The sequence below is a fragment of the Hemibagrus wyckioides genome, linkage group LG25 (assembly GCF_019097595.1).
Source record: "Hemibagrus wyckioides isolate EC202008001 linkage group LG25, SWU_Hwy_1.0, whole genome shotgun sequence".
Taxonomy (NCBI): domain Eukaryota; kingdom Metazoa; phylum Chordata; class Actinopteri; order Siluriformes; family Bagridae; genus Hemibagrus; species Hemibagrus wyckioides.
Window position 1 is genome coordinate 5,903,854 of NC_080734.1, and position 23,045 is coordinate 5,926,898.

The 23,045-nt window shown below is 40.7% G+C and overlaps 1 protein-coding gene across 2 annotated transcripts in view; it reads right to left on the reverse strand.

Annotated features, from left to right (window-relative positions):
- The window catches only part of fam184ab (family with sequence similarity 184 member Ab), a 151,905-nt gene that overhangs the window by 86,456 nt on the left and 42,404 nt on the right, over positions 1–23,045 (reverse strand). For both annotated transcript variants that reach the window (XM_058379691.1, XM_058379690.1), the window contains exons 2-6: positions 18,086–18,517; positions 17,555–17,977; positions 13,364–13,499; positions 8,673–8,854; positions 1,659–1,844 (exon numbers count right to left, since the gene is read on the reverse strand). In XM_058379691.1, the coding sequence (XP_058235674.1) occupies positions 1,659–1,844; positions 8,673–8,854; positions 13,364–13,499; positions 17,555–17,977; positions 18,086–18,517 (1,359 nt within the window). The remainder of the gene's footprint in view (positions 1–1,658; positions 1,845–8,672; positions 8,855–13,363; positions 13,500–17,554; positions 17,978–18,085; positions 18,518–23,045) is intronic.

Below are 23,045 nucleotides of genomic sequence, written 5' to 3' on the forward strand. Positions count from 1 at the left end.
AGTGAGTGATTGAGTGGGTTAGTGAGTGAGTGAATTAGTGGGTTAGTGAGTGAGTGAGTGAGTGGGTTAGTGAGTGAGTGAGTGAGTGAGTGAATTAGTGGGTTAGTGAGTGAGTGAGTGAGTGAGTGGGTTAGTGAGTGAGTGAGTTAGTGAGTGAGTGAGTGAGTTAGTGAATTAGTGGGTTAGTGAGTGAGTGAGTGAGTTAGTGAATTAGTGGGTTAGTGAGTGAGTGAGTGAGTGAGTGAGTTAGTGAATTAGTGGGTTAGTGAGTGAGTGAGTGAGTTAGTGAATTAGTGGGTTAGTGAGTGAGTGAGTGGATTAGTGAGTGAGTGAGTGAGTTAGTGAATTAGTGGGTTAGTGAGTGAGTGAGTGGGTTAGTGAGTGAGTGAATTAGTGGGTTAGTGAGTGAGTGAGTGAGTGAGTGAGTGAGTGAGTGGGTTAGTGAGTGAAATTAGTGAACTTTATTCCAATAAGCGTCTCATATCAGGTATCTGAACGCATGTCTATATGTTAAAAACCATTGAGTTGAGATCCAAAAGCTGAGGGGTGAAACCCTTTTGTTCAATTAAACAAGTGGCTTCCAGGACACACACACAAACACACACACACGCCAAAAAAAAATCAATAAAGCCAATCAGATAGAAACGAAAGTCGGTTCATGAGGCTGCAGGATGCGAGAGCGAGACAATGAATTGCCTGTGTGTGTTCCTCAAGTCAAAACACTAACCTCGCCTGACAAGGGCCAATAATAGAGCATCCAGCGTGAGACGACAACAACAATAGAGCGTGGGACTACACCACAGCCTCCTCGCCATCACATAGCTGCTCTTCTCTCTCCCTCTCTCAAACAGCGTGACAAGGAGACAACACGCTTTGTGTGCCGTCGTGGAAAGAGGCACACTTCCATTTTCATTTTTCAGCTAATGACATCCCGCTCGCGTATCCTCGTAACACTGTTTCCATCCAGCGCTGATCGAACCCAAACAGCGATTTATAGAAACTGTTCATAACATGATGCGGCTGCGAAGGAGAAGTATTTGAACGCTTTAAATAACATTAAGCTTAATGTTGTACTGTTAGAGACAGAACAAACATTACCAAGTAGCGCCACAGATGCATGCACACCAAATAAATAAATAAATAATAAATAATCTAACTGCTTTCTTTGCAGCTTATCGTAATGTTGTTATGAATTACAGTGTATTAGATCTGTTTTTATTGCTTTGAAAATCTTTCATTTCAGATTAAGTCACCAAAAAGAATAACTAAATTTCCTGAAGCTGATAGAAATGATTAAATATTTGCTCTTATTAAAGAGTCAAATTAATTCACTGTTATATCCAATTACACCGGTGTTCTGATATTATATAATATAAATTATACGCACATGTTCAGAGCCATTTACTGAAACGTAGAAAATTAGATCTTTCCTTAGAAGTTGTAATTTTTTTACACTTCCTGAAGTAGCATCCTCGTAGCTTAGCAGATGTGTATCAGTGTGTGTCCTTCACAGTATCAGCTCAATAGCAACAGCTACACAGGGGTTCATCCTTTACTTTCCCCTTTTCTCAGTGTGTGTGTGTGTGTGTGTGTGTGTGTGTGTGTGTGTGTGTGTGTGTGTGTGTGTGAGAGAGAGAGAGAGATAAAAGTGCACTCACGGCTAGCAGTCTGTTCTTCTGTCTCTCGGCTGAGCTCTGGGCGTTCTCCAGGGCAGCCCGGTGTTTTTTGGAAAGTTCCTCCAGCGCTCGGCTCTGCGTCTCTCTGAAGTGAGAGGTTTCCTCCTCGTATCTGTTCCTTAGGTTCATCAGCTCCTTCTCGTAGCCCTGCTTCTCCTCCCGGAGGTTCTGTACGGGGAGAGAACCGCAAGAGGATGTCATGAACCTGGGAATAACATCAATATTGGGGGGAAAAAATTAATAAAATGAAATAAATAAATAAATTAAATTAATAAATAAACTTAATTAAAGTAAAGTAAAAAATAAATGAAATGAAACACAAATAAATTAAATTATAATCAATTAATTAATAAAAAACCTTCCACGGATTGAGCAGTTTGTAAGTTAATATTATTTCAGAAAGTCAGAAGCATGTAATAGAATACTACTATTACCAGATTTGTTTCCCTTAAATTCATGGTCTAGTTAAGAAAAAACACATTTTTTTTCCCAAAAAGGAATCTCTGTAATGGTCGGAAGCATCTCTGAAACAACTTCCTGTTATCACTTACGTTACACCAGCTACAACACACAAATCCACTCAAAACCCTCTGAAGAACACTGACACTGGAGACTCCTTCCATAAAGGCTAAATAAAAATCCTCAGGCAGAAAGCTCCATCATATGACCTCTGAGTATACATACATTCAGTACACACTCTTATCCAGAGCAACTTACATTTTATTTCATTTTTATACAACTGTGCATTAAGGGCCTTGCTCAAGGGCCCAGAGGTGGACGCTTAGTGGACGTGGGATTTGAACCCACAACCTTCTGATCAGTTCAATGTTTTTAAAATTCAAAATAGACCAAAAAAAATTATAAAGTCCACCGCTGTGGATTAGCTGTCGCTATAGAAATGATAGACAAATCACTCGCCACCTTCTGACCAATCAGATTTGAGTATTCTTTATAAAGACAAAGACTATTCCACCTCGTGTACTATTCCTCCCCGTATATCCCATAATATAACCACGCTGACTGAATTATTGACAAGACTTTTTTTGTTGTGAGCCACGGCCATTAGAGCACTAAAGGTTTCTTGTAAAGCTCACATGGTCGTAACAGGCTTATGTAAGCTTTTTAGCTTTAAGAACACACGTGGAAAATGACAGGGAGTGGAAGCGCACAGCCTCGGGGCACTCGGAGGCTCAGACGCAAGCATGTTATTTTCAGCGTCTGTGATGAACAGGTAGCAATGGAGGCTTGTTATTCCAGCGTGATTCGGATGCCGACGGGCTTCAGATCTCTCTCTCTCTCTCTCTCTCTCTCTCTCTCTCTCTACTCATCCTGCCTTGTCAGAGAATTCAACAAGCCAAAAGAGATTCCAGTACAGAGAGAGCTTGAGCACCCAGGAACATCCAGCAGAGTCAATCACATGCTCCTGACTTCATTTAGCCCCACGTTGCCGTAGCAACGCCAAACCTTATGAAAGGCCACGTTTCATGAAGCGAGTCTGTTCTGCAGAAGAAAGATGGCTGTGTTGTGAACCAGCAGCTTAAATAAAAAAAAAAAAAGTCATGTGAGTCTCTATGCAGGAAAAGTTCCTGGTGTTCAGAGCCGGGTTATACAGAGCCGGGTCACACAGAGCCGGGTCACACAGAGCTGGGTTACACAGAGCCGGGGCTCTGAACTCCCTGATGCACCAGAGAGAGGGATTTCCAGTATCATGTAGACAGAATCCATCCGTCCGTCCATCCTTCCTTCCTTCCTTCCTTCCCATCTTCCTCTTATTCTTCTTTCCTTCTTTCTTGCTTTCCTTCCTTCTTTCTTTCTTCCTTTACATACACGCAGGGTATCAAACCCCTGACCCTGGAGGTGTGAGACAAACATGCTATAAAACCATTCTATGTGATATACCAGATCTTAAGGCTCACTCTATGCGGACACAGGCTGGGAATTTCGAGGTAAACATTAAAACGTCAGTCAGAGAAGCGAACTCAGCTTTTTTCAGAAATCCATCGCGGAACACTGCTTCTGCTAATAAGTCATACAGAGAAGGAGACGTTTCAGTGATGTAGCTGTCTGTTGTCCTGAAAACGAAAAGAAATTGGGAGATGCTCACATTACCAGACCTTCGTTTTTTCACTGCAAACTGCGAAAAACTTTGGACGCTATCAATTTATATTCACATTTATATTCAGCTCTTGAGAAGTGCCAGAGTTTTGCGATATTCAAAATCTGTAATTGTAAAGCTGATGACTTTGTTTTCCAGATGTTCCACTGTATAATCCATCAGGAGCATTTGGTGTCTAAAAAGCTGAACTTGGAGCACATCAGGAAACCTGTCAGTTTCACAGTCAGTTTTTGAATCACAGACAGTTCAAAAAATCTCAGAGCTGAACTCGTCTTGTGGCACGGCTTTCAGGTTGTAATGTAGTTACATATGAGTTGAACTACATGACCCCCAGTGGATTTCAGGATTTGGCATTTTAGGCTGATGTGCTACATGATCAGAACGGACAACAAACTGAAGAGAGAACGCTCATACATTTTGCTATAGGCAAGTGGACAAGCAGCCGACATTGTGTGTGGACTGATTCTGCAACCTAGGGCAAAAAAAAAAAAAAGGCCACCGATTAACTCTCTCATCAACCCTCTGACTGCTGAATCATGCTGCTTAAAAGCCCCTTTAGTGTTAGACTAATCAGCGTCTCAGCTGGAAATGACGGATTTAAATGCCTTCTGAGGGAAGGAACCGTGCAGGTTTTGGAATAATGGTGCAGATGCAGAGATATCCCAATGCTTAAACGGGATGCACTCAATGTGTTGTTAACGTTCGGGGGTAGTTCAGGTCCACGAAGCATTTTCTTCTACACCGAAACAAGAAAAATCAAAAGCATGGCTCTTCAGATTTCAGCCACAAACTGAATATAAACCAGACCTGAAAAGGACGACGGAAACCAAGGATGTCTCAGATGTCTAGATGATGTATTGTGTATTGAGTCAAACAGGTTCACCTCCAGTGATGTAGACCATCAACCATTTATATTTGACTCCTTTTTACCAGAAGCAAAAATACCTGTTGTTGTTGCTTAATGACTCATTTGAAAGTAGACATTTTTTTTTACCACACAGTTTCTATCTTTAAAGTAAATGTTGATATCAAACCCATTTCTGCTCCCTGAGATGCTCCAAGTGCTTGTTCAAGCAGCTAAAATTTGAAGGTGTTGATCTTCAACCAGTAAAATTCTGTGTAAGGTTTTAGATCAGACTCACAGCCTGAACATCATTCATTTCTTTACACTGATTGCAAATATCCAATAAGTCGAAAACGCCAGTGTTCTGGTAAAAAGAATTTTCCGAACACGAAAGACCATCACCACACCAACAATTATACATTTTTTCAAGAATATTTCTTAAAACAAATTTGTTTTTTTATTAGGCTTTGAATAAGTGAGGGGTTCACCCTGTGTACAAGCAATTACTATAGCAACAATAACCTGCATTATTATTATTATTATTATTATTATTATTATTATTATTATTATCATTAAAATAATGTTCATGTTACAGCTGGAATCAGTAGTGTTGTTCTACCAGAAAAACTGCACTCCTTCTGACCAATCAGATTCAAGAATTCAGTGACGCTGAGGTATAAACAGAATTCAAGGATCTAACTAATCGTGTCTCTGTATCTTAAGAACCCTTGAGTTGAGACCAGCTTAATGAAATAGGGGAGCTGGTGGTTGATTTGTGGAATCCAGTCTATCAACTGGTCTGATCTGAAATAAAGCACTGGAATAAATATCACATCTAAGTCTTTCCAATCTTTTGCTGCATGAATAATCCTTATTACATTATTGATCACTTTCATTTAATTTAAAAAACACTGCAGCTCGATGCAGCACTGATCTACGGTGAGTAATATTGCGGACACCTTAATGAAGATACTGAATCCGGGTCATGGAGCCGTAGGGCATGCTTTAAGTATTCCTGAGCCTGAGCATTCAGCTTCTACAGTTAAATCTCACTTCGAGTTAACTCTTAATTGCGTCTATAAAACTTCCTTGAGATGAGGAAGTGGAACGATGCAATTATTATCATCATGATGTCATACACCGACCAGGCATAACATTATGAACAGTGAGAGGTGAAGCGAATAAGACTGATGATCTCCTCATCATGGCACCTGTTAGTGGGTGGGATATATTAGAGGCAGCAAGTGAACATTGTGTCCTCAAAGTTGATGTGTTAGAAGCAGGAAAAATGGAGAAGCGTAAGGATTTGAGCGAGTTTGACCATAGGGGCCAAATTGTGATGGCTAGACCACTGGATCAGAGCATCTCCAAAACTGCAGCTCTTGTGGGGTGTTCCCGGTCTGCAGTGGTCAGTATCTATCAAAAGTGGTCCAAGGAAGGACCAGTGGTGAACCGGCGACAGGGTCATGGGCGGCCAAGATGGCCAAGATGGACGTGGGAAGCGAAGGCTGGCCCGTGTGATCCGATCCAACAGACGAGCTACTGTTGCTCAAATTACTGAAGAAGTTAATGGTGGTTCTGATAGAAAGGTGTCAGAATACACAGTGCAGGACGGGTCAGGGCTGTTTTGGCAGCAAAAGGGGGACTAACACGATATTAGGCAGATGGTCATAATGTTATGCCTGGTCTGAGTATTTATGCAGTTAATGTTGGCACCAAACTGCTTTTTGAGAGTATTTACATCCTAAAACATAAAATTGACACATTGCAGTAACCGAGCCAAAGAAATGGAGAGGAAAAAGAGAGAACTAGAAAAACTCAGAATTAATGTAAAATCCACTGACTAGGTTTAATTACGGCTCAGATGTCGAACTGTGAGGACGTACGGAGGAGGTTACTGCACTGTGCTTCTGCAGCCTGAGAAGCTGAATAAAAATCCTCTTTGACATTTTCATGGAATTGCATCGTCATGTGGATACTGTCTACAACTTTGCCCTTTTCTTTGGGCTGTATTTTAGCTTTGGATTAAAAAAAAAAGAAGAAGTTGTTTCAACTAATTCAAAAAGTAGTAACTAAAGAAACATGCTGAAAAACCTTTTCTAAAATATGACTATGTAGGGCACTTCCAGATAAGTTAGCAATTCAGCGCAGCCTAAATTCTACATGTCCCAACACGCGAAGGCCGTGTCTCAATCAGCTCTCTAGCTCCCTCGGTCGTGAGTCAGTGTAATTTCCTCATCAGTAAAATATTTAAGGTTTATCTATCATATAAATGTGTTAGCTTAACCATACGCATTGCTAGTATGCTACTTTAAGAAGGTCTAGCTAGTGGATTCTTAAATCATTAAACACTTAAAAGACTCAAACAAACTGCATATAAAACCTTAAAATAAAATAAGTAGGTTTTTGTCTGACTTTCTCCCGACTAATTAACTGTAGTGCTGATTGAGACGCAGCCAAAATCTTCTGCTTATTAATATTGCTGAAATAATTATCGTATGTAATAAGAAAAATGTAGAAATAGCTGTAGGTTTTGTATTTGGCACAGGTATAAAAATAAATAAATTAATTAATTAATAAATTCATTAATATAATTAAAATAAATAAATAAATAAATTCATTAATATAATTAAAATAAATAAATAAATTCATTAATTTAATTAAAATAAATAAATAAATAAATTCATTAATAGAATTAAAATAAATAAATAAATTCATTAATAGAATTAAAATAAATAAATAATAATAGTAAAATTAAATAAAAAATAAAAAGTAAGATATCAACAAAGAAAAAATAATACAAATAAAAATAATATAAATAAAAAATAAATAAAACAAACAAAAAATGTAAATAAAATTCCTGCTGAACTTTTAGCACTGACTAAAAAAGGTTACACTTTGTCTTTTGGCGTGTTCAGAGTTAAACCCCGAGAAATAATGACACCCGAGTGGCAAGTGTTTAACACGAGAGGGGAATTAAGCAGCTGGAAGAAATGCTGCAGCAGAATGGATTTTTCAGTTCAGCATATAACGCACGTCTCTGCAGGTTAATTAGTGATGCATCCAGACACAAAACATCTTAGACCTCTCCGACATCCTAGACTGAGCGAAGGTGTCACAGCTACGCTAAACTTTCAAGCGAATAATATTCTGAATCAGCAGTTCACCTAGTTGTAGCTCGGTTCAGGCACATTTCCTGTACAAGCAGGAATTACTCTTACAATGTAATAAGAAAAAAAATCGCATTATAATGGCTTTCGATCCGATCAATATTCCTAAACAAATTCACGTTTTGTTCGCCGTACATCTTCGTGCAGCTTGAGAAGCACGATAGAGTAGAAAGCAATAAAGATCAAGCTTCTATCATTGCTGTCTGCACCGAATATCTTCTACAGAATCTAATCAAATTTGGTCACTTCTACTTTGCAAAGCAAACATGATGTTTATAATAATAATAATAATAATAATAATAATAATAATAATTTAAAAAATCCAATTTAAGAAAGAAATCAGATTTAGCCTGCTGTGTGAACCTTGATTTCACGCAAAAAAATTGCAGTACAGTGATCCAGAACTTTGGTTTGATGGCTACCTTGGACTTCTTGGCATCTTTAATGGTTTATTATATAGAGGTTCATTCATGTTAAGATCATGTGACACACTCTTTCGACTGAATTCAACTCATTCAACGATGGCAGGACTAATTTATGTCAGACAGAAGTTCATCGGTTGTGTAAGAAGACTTGCGAAGCTCCTTCTTAGCAAGCTGGAGAAACTGTACGCTTCGTCATAACTATAAAGGTAAGAAAATGGAATTATTAACAATTTTTCAAAGAGCAATGGCACCGCTCTCGTCCTATTCCCTGTGCTTTTTGAGCTGATCTGGTGTGAAATATCTGCTGCAGACTTTCTGTATGAGGTGAAACAGTGAAACGGATATGATTTAGTTTGCTGCTTTTCTTTTAGGCCAGGAACACGACTACTGTGAGCTCGTGAACACAGAACACTTTCTATCTGATGCGGTGTAGCTCAGTACCTTCTCGAGTGTGAGGATCTGCTGCCTCTGCCTCTCATCCAGAGCCTGGCTCTTGTTCTGCAGTGCTCCCCTCTCCTCCTCCAGACGCAACACCTTGTCCTTCAGACGCGACTTCTCCGACTCCAGGTCACGGATTGCCGCCTCGTGGGTCATCTGCGTGGCCTGCAGGCTGCCGATCTGACCTGAGATCAGAGATCACATTCAAAACTTCAGAGCAAAGAAAGCCTTCTCCCTCTAGCATCCTGGCTCGTTTACTTCGGCGTGATAGCTCTAATGGATGTTATCAGGACACCAGGTGCGGCTAGATAATGGGGGAGACGGAGAATACACTGAGACTTAGAGAGCTGAATGAACAGATTTTGACGATAACAAAGATAACGAACGTCTTTTGACGTTCAGTTGTTGCTTTTCTGGTCAATAAATATGTGGATCACACACACCGTCCTGGAGCAGGGCGATCGGAATCCCCTTTAAAATTTACAAATCATTATTTAAAGTTATTGCTTCTATTTCAATGAACATAGAACTGTCTTGAAACGTCCAAACATCATGGACTTCATCCATTTTGTTTGCATTTCTAAGAATTAAGGCTATGAATAGAGGTCAAGCAAAGCAAAACAAACAAAAACAAACAAAAGAATTGAAGGCTCCAGCTGTATTCTGAGGCTAATATTAAGTTAATCCCTCTGAATTCTATATTACATGGAAAATGTTTCCAGATAAACACACGTTCACCCTGTTGATGCATACAGTGACACTAAAACACTAAGACAGGCATCGAGTCTAGGTGTTCAGACCTCGGGTTTGGAGGAACGTTCCAGAAATTGGCTCAGTGACATTCGGCTGCTGTTGCCAGGAAACCAGCAGGCGATGTGTCACCCAAAATTTTCCCAACATAAAGCCACACAGAGTGGCTGAGAAAAGACAAACCAAACACCGCTTTCTGGCATTTAAACTCCCTTATTCCCTCCACGAATCACGGAGCAGACGAGTAAAGATTGGAATAAATCGCTTTGTGACCCAACAAGCAAATCGCAGCACTGCTGGGACTCGGCGAGCGCTACAGCCACTCAGGAGTAAATCAGGAGGTATCAGGTGTGGTTGGGGTTGCCAAATAGGAGCATTGCATCTTTTATCAGAAAGACACTTTAATGCTCTAGCTATCAGCATCACCAGAAAAGACAGCTTAATCAAACAAGGACACCAAAGACCCACTACGGAATCTAGGAAAGTGACTAAATGGTACAATGCCTTTAAAAACAGAAATGATGTCTGTAGTGTGATCAGGGGATAAATCCCTCTGGACAGCGCTGCAGAGCCATGAGGTCTCTGAAGTTTTAAAGCACTTCCAATGCAAGACAGAACAAAGACACTGTTTCTTCATTCATACACTTCACAAATCTAGACTAGAACTTGGAGATACATCTTCATATTTATTAGCATTTTATCAAGTGCTGGGTTGGCTCTTAAACCGGTGGAAATAAGGACCAGGGAGTTTGTTCCACCAGCAGCAGCAGCACCCGCTCCATGTGGGTGTAAAAGGGTTGGGGTAGAGGTGTGAATTGAAACTGCATCCTGAGTCTGAGGAGACCTGAGTCAGCTTCTACTTTAGCAGATAAAGATACCTTTGGTTTATAAGCATCCAATTCCTTCCTCCTTAATTTGCAAGTCTCTCAGTAAACAACTCAAGGACATATCAGATGGAACTGTAATGATCTTCTTGGTAGATTGGTTAGAGGTGTCTCATAGCAACGTATTGACTCTTAGCATGAAGAGACATGAGGAGACGGCTGGAGAAAACAGAGGCTATCGCTATTACTGCCTGTTACTGGTCATTATTAAGTCTGTGGATGAACCTGTTACTGATCAGTATAAAGTCTGTAGATGACCCTGTTACTGGTCATTATAAAGTCTGTGGATGACCTGTTACTGGTCATTATAAAGTCTGTAGATGACCTGTTACTGGTCATTATAAAGTCTGTGGATGACCTGTTACTGGTCATTATAAAGTCTGTGGATGAACCTGTTACTGGTCATTATAAAGTCTGTGGATGACCTGTTACTGGTCATTATAAAGTCTGTGGATGAACCTGTTACTGGTCATTATAAAGTCTGTGGATGACCTGTTACTGGTTATTATAAAGTCTGTGGATGACCTGTTACTGGTCATTATAAAGTCTGTGGATGACCTGTTACTGGTTATTATAAAGTCTGTGGATGACCTGTTACTGGTCATTATAAAGTCTGTAGATGAACCTGTTACTGGTTATTATAAAGTCTGTGGATGAACCTGTTACTGGTCATTATAAAGTCTGTAGATGACCTGTTACTGGTCATTATAAAGTCTGTGGATGACCTGTTACTGGTCATTATAAAGTCTGTAGATGACCCTGTTACTGGTCATTATAAAGTCTGTGGATGACCTGTTACTGGTCATTATAAAGTCTGTGGATGACCTGTTACTGGTCATTATAAAGTCTGTGGATGAACCTGTTACTGGTCATTATAAAGTCTGTGGATGACCTGTTACTGGTCATTATAAAGTCTGTGGATGAACCTGTTACTGGTCATTATAAAGTCTGTGGATGACCTGTTACTGGTCATTATAAAGTCTGTGGATGAACCTGTTACTGGTCATTATAAAGTCTGTGGATGACCTGTTACTGGTTATTATAAAGTCTGTGGATGACCTGTTACTGGTCATTATAAAGTCTGTAGATGAACCTGTTACTGGTTATTATAAAGTCTGTGGATGAACCTGTTACTGGTCATTATAAAGTCTGTAGATGACCTGTTACTGGTCATTATAAAGTCTGTGGATGACCTGTTACTGGTCATTATAAAGTCTGTAGATGACCCTGTTACTGGTCATTATAAAGTCTGTGGATGACCTGTTACTGGTCATTATAAAGTCTGTGGATGACCTGTTACTGGTCATTATAAAGTCTGTGGATGAACCTGTTACTGGTCATTATAAAGTCTGTGGATGACCTGTTACTGGTCATTATAAAGTCTGTGGATGAACCTGTTACTGGTCATTATAAAGTCTGTGGATGACCTGTTACTGGTCATTATAAAGTCTGTGGATGAACCTGTTACTGGTCATTATAAAGTCTGTGGATGACCTGTTACTGGTTATTATAAAGTCTGTGGATGACCTGTTACTGGTCATTATAAAGTCTGTAGATGAACCTGTTACTGGTCATTATAAAGTCTGTGGATGACCTGTTACTGGTCATTATAAAGTCTGTAGATGAACCTGTTACTGGTCATTATAAAGTCTGTAGATGAACCTGTTACTGGTCATTATAAAGTCTGTAGATGAACCTGTTACTGGTTATTATAAAGTCTGTAGATGACCCTGTTACTGGTTATTATAAAGTCTGTGGATGACCTGTTACTGGTCATTATAAAGTCTGTAGATGAACCTGTTACTGGTTATTATAAAGTCTGTGGATGACCTGTTACTGGTCATTATAAAGTCTGTAGATGACCCTGTTACTGGTTATTATAAAGTCTGTGGATGAACCTGTTACTGGTCATTATAAAGTCTGTAGATGACCTGTTACTGGTCATTATAAAGTCTGTAGATGAACCTGTTACTGGTTATTATAAAGTCTGTGGATGACCTGTTACTGGTTATTATAAAGTCTGTGGATGAACCTGTTACTGGTCATTATAAAGTCTGTGGATGACCTGTTACTGGTCATTATAAAGTCTGTAGATGACCCTGTTACTGGTTATTATAAAGTCTGTGGATGAACCTGTTACTGGTCATTATAAAGTCTGTAGATGACCTGTTACTGGTCATTATAAAGTCTGTAGATGAACCTGTTACTGGTTATTATAAAGTCTGTGGATGACCTGTTACTGGTCATTATAAAGTCTGTAGATGACCCTGTTACTGGTTATTATAAAGTCTGTGGATGAACCTGTTACTGGTCATTATAAAGTCTGTGGATGAACCTGTTACTGGTTATTATAAAGTCTGTAGATGACCCTGTTACTGGTTATTATAAAGTCTGTGGATGACCTGTTACTGGTCATTATAAAGTCTGTGGATGAACCTGTTACTGGTCATTATAAAGTCTGTGGATGAACCTGTTACTGGTTATTATAAAGTCTGTAGATGACCCTGTTACTGGTTATTATAAAGTCTGTGGATGACCTGTTACTGGTTATTATAAAGTCTGTGGATGAACCTGTTACACTGTGTTTTAACAGCGCCACCTGCTGCACTGGAGCACATTTATGCAACAGCTTGTAAGCACACAGATCTGGTTCTGTCTTCATGGAGACGGTGTCTAAGGCATTAAATGTGCTGAAGTCTTAACAATCCCTTGGCACTATTGTGTAGTCATGAATCAGACTGATCTAGTTTGGGTTTCAGAACGTAAATAAAGTATCAGGAAATAAGATCCTTTGCTGTCTTTAATAAATGCTGTTATTTGATTTTATTTATTTATTTATTTATGGAGACTTGTGGTGGATCTATTTTTATCTAGAATAGAAAAGATATTTTTTACATTACGAATAGTCGGCTGGATTCAGACTTGATCAGGTATCAAAATAAAAGAATGTTATAGATACCGATAATATACATAAATACAAATAAAAAAATATTCCAATTAATAAATACAAAAAAATAATAATAATAAATTAAAGGGAGATGAATTATGAAGATATCTCACTGGCTTTAAGGAGGATCTCCGTGGCCTGCTGCTGGACTCGGTCTCTGGTGGCTTCCAGCTCACACTCTGCTTCTTTCTGCCTGATCGCTATGATCTCCGCATCCTGAGTCACCTCATCCAGCTGTTTATGCAGGTCCTGCACACACACACACACACACACACACACACACATATATATAAACAAACCTATTGATAAAATGAAATGAGCAGATCATCACTGATTGAAACAGGTGCTGTCTTATTCTTACCTTTCCCTCACTCTCTCTCTCTCTCTCTCTCTCTTCCCTTCTCATGAATTGTGAATGTGCACCTCATCTCCCTCCATTCTCCCTATCCATTGCTCAGTAACAATTTCCTATGCTAGCCACTCTTTCATTCTCTCAATTGCTGTCATGTTCACTCCTATTATCCAATCCTGGCTATCTATCACTCTCTGATTTTCTGGCTGGAAACCTTCCTTTATTACTCGTATGAAACTTCCCGACGCGTTCTCCTGCTCTCTCGGAGTGGCGAGGAGGAGCAGGCACTTCGTCAGATCTAATTGGAGCCTTCTGATATTACGCCGCGAGTGCAGGCTTCTCTGTGTGATGCAGAAAATTAACTCGTTTTAAAGTTCACAAACCGACGGTGTGTATTCTTAAACAGATTCCCACAGCAGGACTGAAAAAAAAAACAACACCACCGTGGCACACTTTTCTGCCGTTCTTCTTCATTTTCCTCTCTACCTGTAGTCTATGAAGGTCCAGTTACATAAAAATTTCCTAACCTACAAAACAACTAACATGATGAAGGGCAACATTAACCTTTAAGAAGTTGATTTTTATTCTTAGTTATACAAATAACCTGGACAATATGTGGAACGTGATAATAAAAGCCGTGACCTGACTGGTTTTTTTGTTTCCCTGTTTGGAAAAATGCATCAGGAGTTTGTTTACATTTACTAAATCCCCTGTCAATCATTTTACAGAAACTCCGCCCCCATAGCCTGTGCCCTGATGCTTTAGCGGCTACAATTAAAATTATTTTAAGCGGTTGTATTGTTTACCATCTCTATACAATTGAAGGTTAAGGGCCTTGCTCAGGGGCCCAGTAGTGGCATCTTGGTGGACCTGGGATTCAAACTCACAACCTTCTGATACACTGTCAACAAGACACAAATAAAAAGAAAAATAAATGGAATGAAAACTCTCACTTTTTTGTCTCTAGTCCTTTGGTCCAATGCACTGGCTTTGGTGAAATAATGTGATAATAAATTATTAATTAATTAATGAAATAATAAATGAATGTGACTGGATAAACAATACCTCAACATTCTTCAGGAGAGTATCAAAACCCTTTCAATTTCAAAAAACTGAAATTTATAATTTACATCCTGAATTTATATATTTCTGTAAGGCATCCATTACAAAATAAATTAATTGAATTAAATTGGTAGGTTTGTTTATAACACATTCCTAAGCAATGCATTAATATTTAATAAAGCATTTATTTTATCAAAAATGATTATGAGCGATGATTATTTTTTATCCATGCTTTGGAAAATTGATTTTTATTGAATTTTTTTTTCCATATAAACGTGTCAGAGATTTGCTCATGGTGTCTAATATGTTTCCACGCTACATACTCTGTAGCTGTTAGGAATCGGATGCAAGAAACAGACAGGGTTTCTCGTAAACTCGGATTACAAGGTCATCGAAAGAAAGTATGTAAAGAGAGCAGCTGGGGGTCTCGGGAATCTAGGAAACAAATGAAGGTAGGATGAAAGGAAAGAAATAATTGGTGTGATGTAAATTTAATAGGATATTAATAATCTCTGCTATTTTTGTCCTGCTGCCAGACTGGGAATGTTCACTTTTTTTTTTTTTTATTTAAAAGGCTGCAGTTTTCCTTACAGCTTATCTGAAAATCGAAATCTCCAGAGAGACATTCAGTCATTTTTAGTCACCAACCTTTTTCTGATTCAGGGTGTGGCTATAAAATCTAATAACTGGGTGATTAGATTACTAGATTAAAATATTCTTCTTGGATCCCATTTTGCCAGTCACGGCTAGAGATTTATAGAGAACTAAAGCGCTTCTTCTCGTCAGAACATCACAGCATGATGATTGCACAATAGAAATCCCTCTCCGGCGTATTAACCGCATTGTGCGATGGCGTATTAACGCAGGCTGTATTAGAAATAACAAACTGCATTGTGTAGGCTGGATTGAAGTGCGTTTCCTACCGTGTCATTAGCTAAATGTTTCGAAAATTGATTTCTGAACAGTTCGTTTTTTCCTGTTTCCTTCTCTGCATTTGCTCGGAAGCCCGGTGCGCTGATTACGCTCGTATATAACGTCTCAGTTTCTAAATTCAGAAAGGGGTCCGAGGGATTTAATGACGGCTCGCTCATTAACGGGAGACGTGTGTGTACTAAACACAATCTGTGCGCCGCACGCTTTGAAGATCAGATGAAAAGAGGGGATGAAAAGGTGTCTCAGTGTTCGCTGGGAAATAAAATCAGCACTAAACTCAAACTGCAGAGAGTTTACTAATCAGCTGTGCAGGATATGTGCTGTGGATATAATATATGAAATGAGGAAATGCTCGAGTCAGGTGGATAGGTTGGAATGATGAGGAGTCTGAAGAGGCGTGGTCAAATAAGCCTTGGGTCTGTGGAGTGACTTCACCTTGCCTTGAAGTTAAGTAGCCTTTATTTGTCACATATACATTACTGCGTAATGAAATTCTTTCTTTGCATAGCCCATCCTTTGAGGGTCGGGGTCAGAGCGCAGGGTACAGCACCCCTGGAGCAGTGAGGGTTGAGGGCCCAATGGTGGCAGATTGGCCATGCTGGGGCTTGAACTCTGATCTTCCAATCAACAACCCAGAGTCTTAACCACTTGAGCTTTCAATCTCTCCTTACAGAATAGAGTAAATAAGTTAATTGTCTTTATTTGTCACATATAAATTACTGCACAGTGAAATTCTTTCTTTCCTTGGAGGGTTGGGGGTCAGAGCACAGGGTCAGCAAGGAGACAGAGCCACTGGAGCAGTAAGGGTTAGGCCTTGCTCAAGGGAACAACAGTGGCAGCTTGGCAGTGCTGGGGCTTGAACCCTGATCTTCCAATCAACAGCCTTAACCACTTCTCCTTATAGAATGGAGTAAATGAAGCATTGCTATGAATCACTTTGGGCTCATTTTCAAAAAAAAAAAATTGTGCGATAGAAAGTGTACGATGTTAGAACCACGGCTGGTTCAGGTTGCCTTGTGCCATGGATTTATTCACAAGCAATAAGGAGAGATAACTAGAGAGATGATCTTATAAACAACCTTGTGGTTTCATCAACAAGGTGCAATGGCTTTGTTGCTGAAAACCAGCTTATGGTCTAGATGAAGGGGTCACAAAACTTTTTCACCCCAAATGGACATTATATACGCTTTACAACTCCACAATCTCTCTCTCTCTTGTGTACGTGTGTGTGTGTGTGTGTGTGTGTGTGGATCTAAACCAAACCGAACCAAGCTTCTGGAAAGCTGCCGATTTATTTATTTATTTATTTATTTATTTATTTGTGGTTTGAGCTTCTCCTAAAATAAGCATGAACGATAAAATAATAAATAAACGCTCCTCAGTTATCATAACCTGAGTTTGTTGTTCCCTTGAGCGGCATAGCGTCCAATTTTATTGCTGAACTCCTACGCTTGAGCGGCGATTCAGGATAGCAGCATAGTGAAAAAGACTAAAATAGCCTCTACACTCTTCATTTAAACATGGACGTGAAACCCAGGAATGTTTCAAAATCTTGGCGTGCTAAATTCGGTGTTTAGAGCGATATGTAACGTCACTTACATGCTTCTTGGTTACAAACTACTGAACGTTAGTCATTTATTTCCTTTGCCTACTCTTTACTGCTGCTCAGGAGAGTTTCTGTGGAGTTTATGGTGTTAGTTTATCATTAATGTCATAGTATATCATTAATAGTCTGTATTTATTGAGATTGTTGTGTCTGTCACGGTGCTACTGAAGGAACTCGGATAAAAGGATGAAAGGAAAGACAATAAAGCCTACATGTCTTAACCTGCAGTCCATCCTAATTCCACACTCACAGCCTGCATATTTATTAAACTCTACTTTGTGATTTGAAGCCTGGAGAAAAAGAAAGATGAAACATGCAGATGACTGAAGTCGGCTCTGTTTGTTACCGTACCTTGATGTTGCCCTCGGCGGAGGTGAGCGAGGCCTGCAGTTTGTGTGATTTCTCCTGACTCTCCCTGGCCTCCTCTTGAACCCGCTGCAGCTCGGAGCGCAGCTTTCCCAGCGTCTTCTGCAGCGCCGCTTCCTGTGCCTGGAACTCCTTCCTCAGCTCCGCCTCGGTCTTCTTCCAGGCTAGCAGGTTCTCGGCCGTCATCTGCTGCGTACGCTTCATGGCCTCTAGCTCTCTCTCGTAGAAGGCCTGCGCCTTGCTCAGCTTGGCTTCGTACTCCTCCACCAGACGCTTCTTGTCCTGCTTGAGCTCTTCCACTCGCTCCGTCAGAGCCTCCACCTCCTGCTTGTGCAGCTGGCTCAGCTTCTCCTGATCTTTGCTGTAGTTGGCATTCTGGCTCTGGTGCGATCTCAGCAGCTCCTGGACCTGGACCAAAAAAAACCCCCAAAAACCCATTTACATGACCCTTCATCGACCTTCAAGAGCTTGTGAAGCTGTAGGAAACCTTAAACCTTGAAAATGTGATATTGTTACCTCCTGTCTGTGTGTGGTGCGCAGCTCCTCCAGCGCCTGTCTCTTCTCCTGCTCGAACTGCGCCTGCACCTGAACGAAGGTCCTCAGCTTCTCCTCGAAGGAGCGCCGCATCTCCTCGACCTCGCGCGACATGCTGACCACGCGCTGAGTATGCTGCGCCTCCGTGCACAGCTGCATGTCCTCCACTCGCTGCCGGTACGACTCGAACTCAGCCAGAGCCTGCCTCTTCATCCTGTCGTGCACCTCCATGGACTCCTCCAGTGACTGGATGCGCCGCTTCAGGTCCATCTCGTCAGTGATCTTGCTCTTGTACTGCATGATCTTCTCCCGCGTCTCAGACAGAATCTGCTGCACCTCTTCTTCGTGGGCCTCCTTCAGGGTCTGGATAGCTGCCTCGTGCTCGTCGTTCTTTGTGTTGAGCGCGTAAATCACCTGGTTTAGAAATATTATATATATATAAAAAAAGAAATAAAACCAGAGAGGTTTGAGAGAGGGAATGTGCTCCAAGGGATTTTGGAGGACACCAAGCGTTGTTAAATAAAGCTGCTAGCATGTGTGGGGGAAAGGGTTTTAGGTTCCCAGTGCAGATATAAAAGCTGTGTGTGTGTGTGTGTGTGTGATAAAAGAAAAGAGAAGCCACAGGGAACCTAAAACTGTGATTACCTCTTAATTATTTCTCTTGAGGACACACAATATGAGGTGCAATATTTGTATATCCACAATCACCAGCACAGCCCCGCCCACTCAGTTTCAAGCATGCTCATTAGCATATTAGACCACACCCACCTCTCAATCAGTATGATTAGTGAGTCTAGCTGCTGTTTACACAAGTGATTATTTTTTTCAATCCAATTCCAATTCAATCCAAACCGACTTCCACCTACAAATTCATCAACATGTTTCTCCTAATATGCGTAAAAGTCGAAATAGTCCAAAAATACTTAATTTTTATTAAGGAAAAAAAAAAACCTGTATTTGATGTATGTATTTGATTCCTTTGTATTTCACTCCTCAACACTGGCTGTTTTTATTTATTTATATATTTTTTAATTTTTCCCGACAAATCACTAATCAAAAAGCCAATGTGCAAAAACATCATCTGAGCCAGGAGCTAAAATATTAATGTTCTCGACATTTAACGTTTTGCAGTTAAAATTGGCTGCAGCTCATTTACAATTTGAGGACATAAAGAATTTAAAACACGCATAAATAATAGACGATCATAATCATAAACATCAGTTACGCTGCTCAGGACTAATCAGAGTCAATAATACCATAGTAATGAATTGAGATATAAAAATAACTCCATTCACCCCGGAAATAAGACGTAACGTCTGATATTGAGTCTTTCGGTCTGTGCGTCACACTCATGAGTCCACTTCCATAGTTGTCTAAGCCAGAGAGTAATATTCTGCATGAACAGCTCTGGTCAAACAATGACTGAGCCTCAGAGCGGGGTGAAGGTGTCATCTTCATCTGGTAATGGCCGGTCCACCACTCCGAGAGATACGAGAGCGGGTCATTATCTTCACACTCCGCTTTCACAGAGCAGGAGGAGAGAACACAATGGGCTGCTGGGAAAAGCAGGTGGGTCTGAAAGTGCACTTGGTATTGATGCGGGATCCTTTCTGCTTACTGAATTCGTTTAAGAGCAGTAAAACACAATTTGTCAATCTCGATCACAATGTTTAACTGAGCTCTCTGTACTGATGGAGCCTCGCACACACACACACACACACAGCTCTTCAAAGCCTCTGATGAATAAAGAGCTCAACAGTATTCAGAGTGCACTTTCTGGGGGTTTATTACCAACCTGGCACCCTTCTTTATTCAGACAGTTTCCTATACTATAGTTAAATAGAAATCTAATGTCTAATGAAATGGACACTAAAAGGTTGTGCACACCTACTCATCACACCCATTCCAGATTTATCCCCCCTTTGCTGTTTATAAGCGCTAACATGATCTTTACTGATCTTCCGGTCAACAACCCATAGCCTTAACCACTTGAGCTACCACCATCCCCATATGTCATGTACACGACTTATCTTTAAAATTATATTTATCTTATCTCCAAAAAAATTGCCACTGTAACTGCCAATGTCACTAGAGAGCTCCCCCATCAATAACCCCTCCCTCCCCCCTTATTATTATTCTAATAATAAGCATTTCTCTACATTCACTATATGCGCAAAAGTTTGTACACACCTGGTCACTACACCTGAAATGCTTTGATGAGATCAGACACTGATGTTGGGATGGTGAGGAGACTCCAGCTCCAGTTCATCCCAAAGGGAGTTGAGTGGGGTTGAGTCAGAGTCAGGGCTCAGTGAAGGACACTCGAGTTCTTCCACTCCAACCTTCATCTCTACACTGGAGCTCAGTGCATCTGAATACTCAACTCTGATTGGTCAGAAAGTGTGTATTGTTTACGTTCAGCGGCACAGGCTCTGTAGTACCAGCTGTAACGTGGACAATCAATGCTCTTGTTCTAATACATAATTAGCGTTTCTATAGCAACAGCTCCGGCACACCGGGGACATGTACGGTGGAAGCTCCACATAATGCGGATTTAATTACGGGCTGTTGTTCAACAGAGTGATTCTTATAATTGTTGATTGTTCATGTTATTTGTAAAGAGATATTTAAACATTTATGGAAGGAACTCTCTCTCAGACTCGGTTATGCTTTCTGTTTTCTCTGTTTGGTTGGTGAAAGGATATGCTGTGCTGTTTGTGAGAGAGAGAGAGAGAGAGAGAGAGAGAGAAAAGAGAGAAAGAAAGAGAAAGAAAGAGAGAGATAGATGGACAGAAAAAGAGAGAGAGAGGACAGAGAGAGGAGGGGGCTGAAAGGTAGAAACAGAAAGACAGATCAGGATAGAGAGAGAGAGAGAGAGATCGGGATGGAGGGGGGGTAGACAGACAGAAAGAGAGAGGGAGCAGAGAGACAGAAATAGAAAAATAGAGAGTGAAGGGGGGGGCAGATAGACAGAACCAGAAAGAGAGACAGATCAGAATGGAGAGAGGGAGAGGGAGAGAGAGATCGGGATGGGGGGGTAGATGGACAGAAAGAGAGAGGGAGCAGAGAGACGGAAATAGAAAAAAAGAGACAGAGAGTGAAGGGGGGGCAGATAGACAGAACCGGAAAGAGAGACAGATCAGAATGGAGAGAGGGAGAGGGAGAGGGAGAGAGAGAGAGAGATCAGGATGGGGGGGTAGATGGACAGAAAGAGAGAGGGAGCAGAGAGACGGAAATAGAAATGGAGACGGAGAGTGATGGGGGGGGCCAGAAAGACAGAATCAGAAAGAGAGAGACAGATCAGAATGGAAAGAAAGAGAGAGAGAGAGAGAGAGAGAGAGAGAGAGAGAGAGAGAGAGAGAGAGAAACAGAGAGAGAGAGAGAGACAGACAGAAACAGAAACAGAAAAAGAGAGACAGAGACAGAAACAGAAACAGAGAGAGAGAGACAGAAACAGAGAGACAGAGAGACAGAAACAGAGAGACAGAAACAGAGAGAGAGAGAGACAGAAACAGAGAGAGAGAGAGACAGAAACAGAGAGACAGAAACAGAGAGAGAGACAAAAACAGAGAGACAGAAACAGAGAGAGAGAGAGAGAGACAGAAACAGAGAGACAGAGAGACAGAAACAGAGAGACAGAAACAGAGAGAGAGAGAGAGAGACAGAAACAGAGAGACAAACAGAGCGAGAGAGAGAGAGAGAGAGAGACAGAAACAGAAACAGAGAGAGAGACAGAAACAGAGAGACAGAAACAGAGAGAGAGAGAGAGAGAGAGAGACAGAAACAGAGAGAGAGAGAGAGAGACAGAAACAGAGAGACAGAGAGACAGAAACAGAGAGAGAGAGAGAGAGAGAGAGACAGAAACAGAAAGAGAGAGAGAGAGAGAGAGAGAGAGAGAGAGAGAGAGAGAGACAGAAACAGAGAGAGAGAGAGAGAGACAGAAACAGAGAGAGAGAGACAGAAACAGAGAGAGAGAGAGAGAGAGAGACAGAAACAGAGAGACAGAGAGACAGAAACAGAGAGAGAGAGAGAGAGACAGAAACAGAAACAGAGAGAGAGAGAGAGAGACAGAAACAGAGAGACAGAGAGACAGAAACAGAGAGAGAGAGAGAGACAGAAACAGAAACAGAGAGAGAGAGAGAGACAGAAACAGAGAGACAGAGAGACAGAAACAGAGAGAGAGAGAGAGAGACAGAAACAGAAACAGAGAGACACAGAAACAGAAACAGAGAGAGAGAGAAACAGAGAGAGAGAGAGAGAGAGAGAGACAGAAACAGAGAGACAGAGAGACAGAAACAGAGAGAGAGAGAGAGAGAGAGAGAGAGAGAGAGAAACAGAAACAGAGAGAGAGAGAGAGAGAGAGACAGAAACAGAAACAGAGAGAGAGAGAGAGAGAGAGAGAGAGAGAGAGAGAGACAGAAACAGAAACAGAGAGAGAGAGAGAGAGAGAGAGAGACACAGAAACAGAAACAGAGAGAGAGAGAGAGAGAGACAGAAACAGAGAGACAGAGAGACAGAAACAGAGAGAGAGAGAGAGAGAGAGAGAGAGAGACAGAAACAGAGAGAGAGAGAGAGAGAGAGAGAGACAGAAACAGAGAGACACAGAAACAGAAACAGAGAGAGAGAGAGAGAGAGAGACAGAAACAGAGAGACAGAGAGAGTTAGTGAGGCAGTGATTGTTTATTGCAGCTATTAGAAGGGAGAATATGGAACTCATCTCTCGGATGTTCTGTAACATTAAACTGAACTATTATCAGTTGAAACGTTGTTGATTAATTAACGTAACGCTCTTATCATCTGCAAATCACTTTATTCTGAGACCTTTTATTATTTCTTATTCAACAATACAATCATTTGTTAGAAGATCTGATTGAACTCATTCTTTTTTCTTTTTTTTTTTTAAGTATCATCCTTGGTATTGCGTCGGTGCCATCTCTAATTA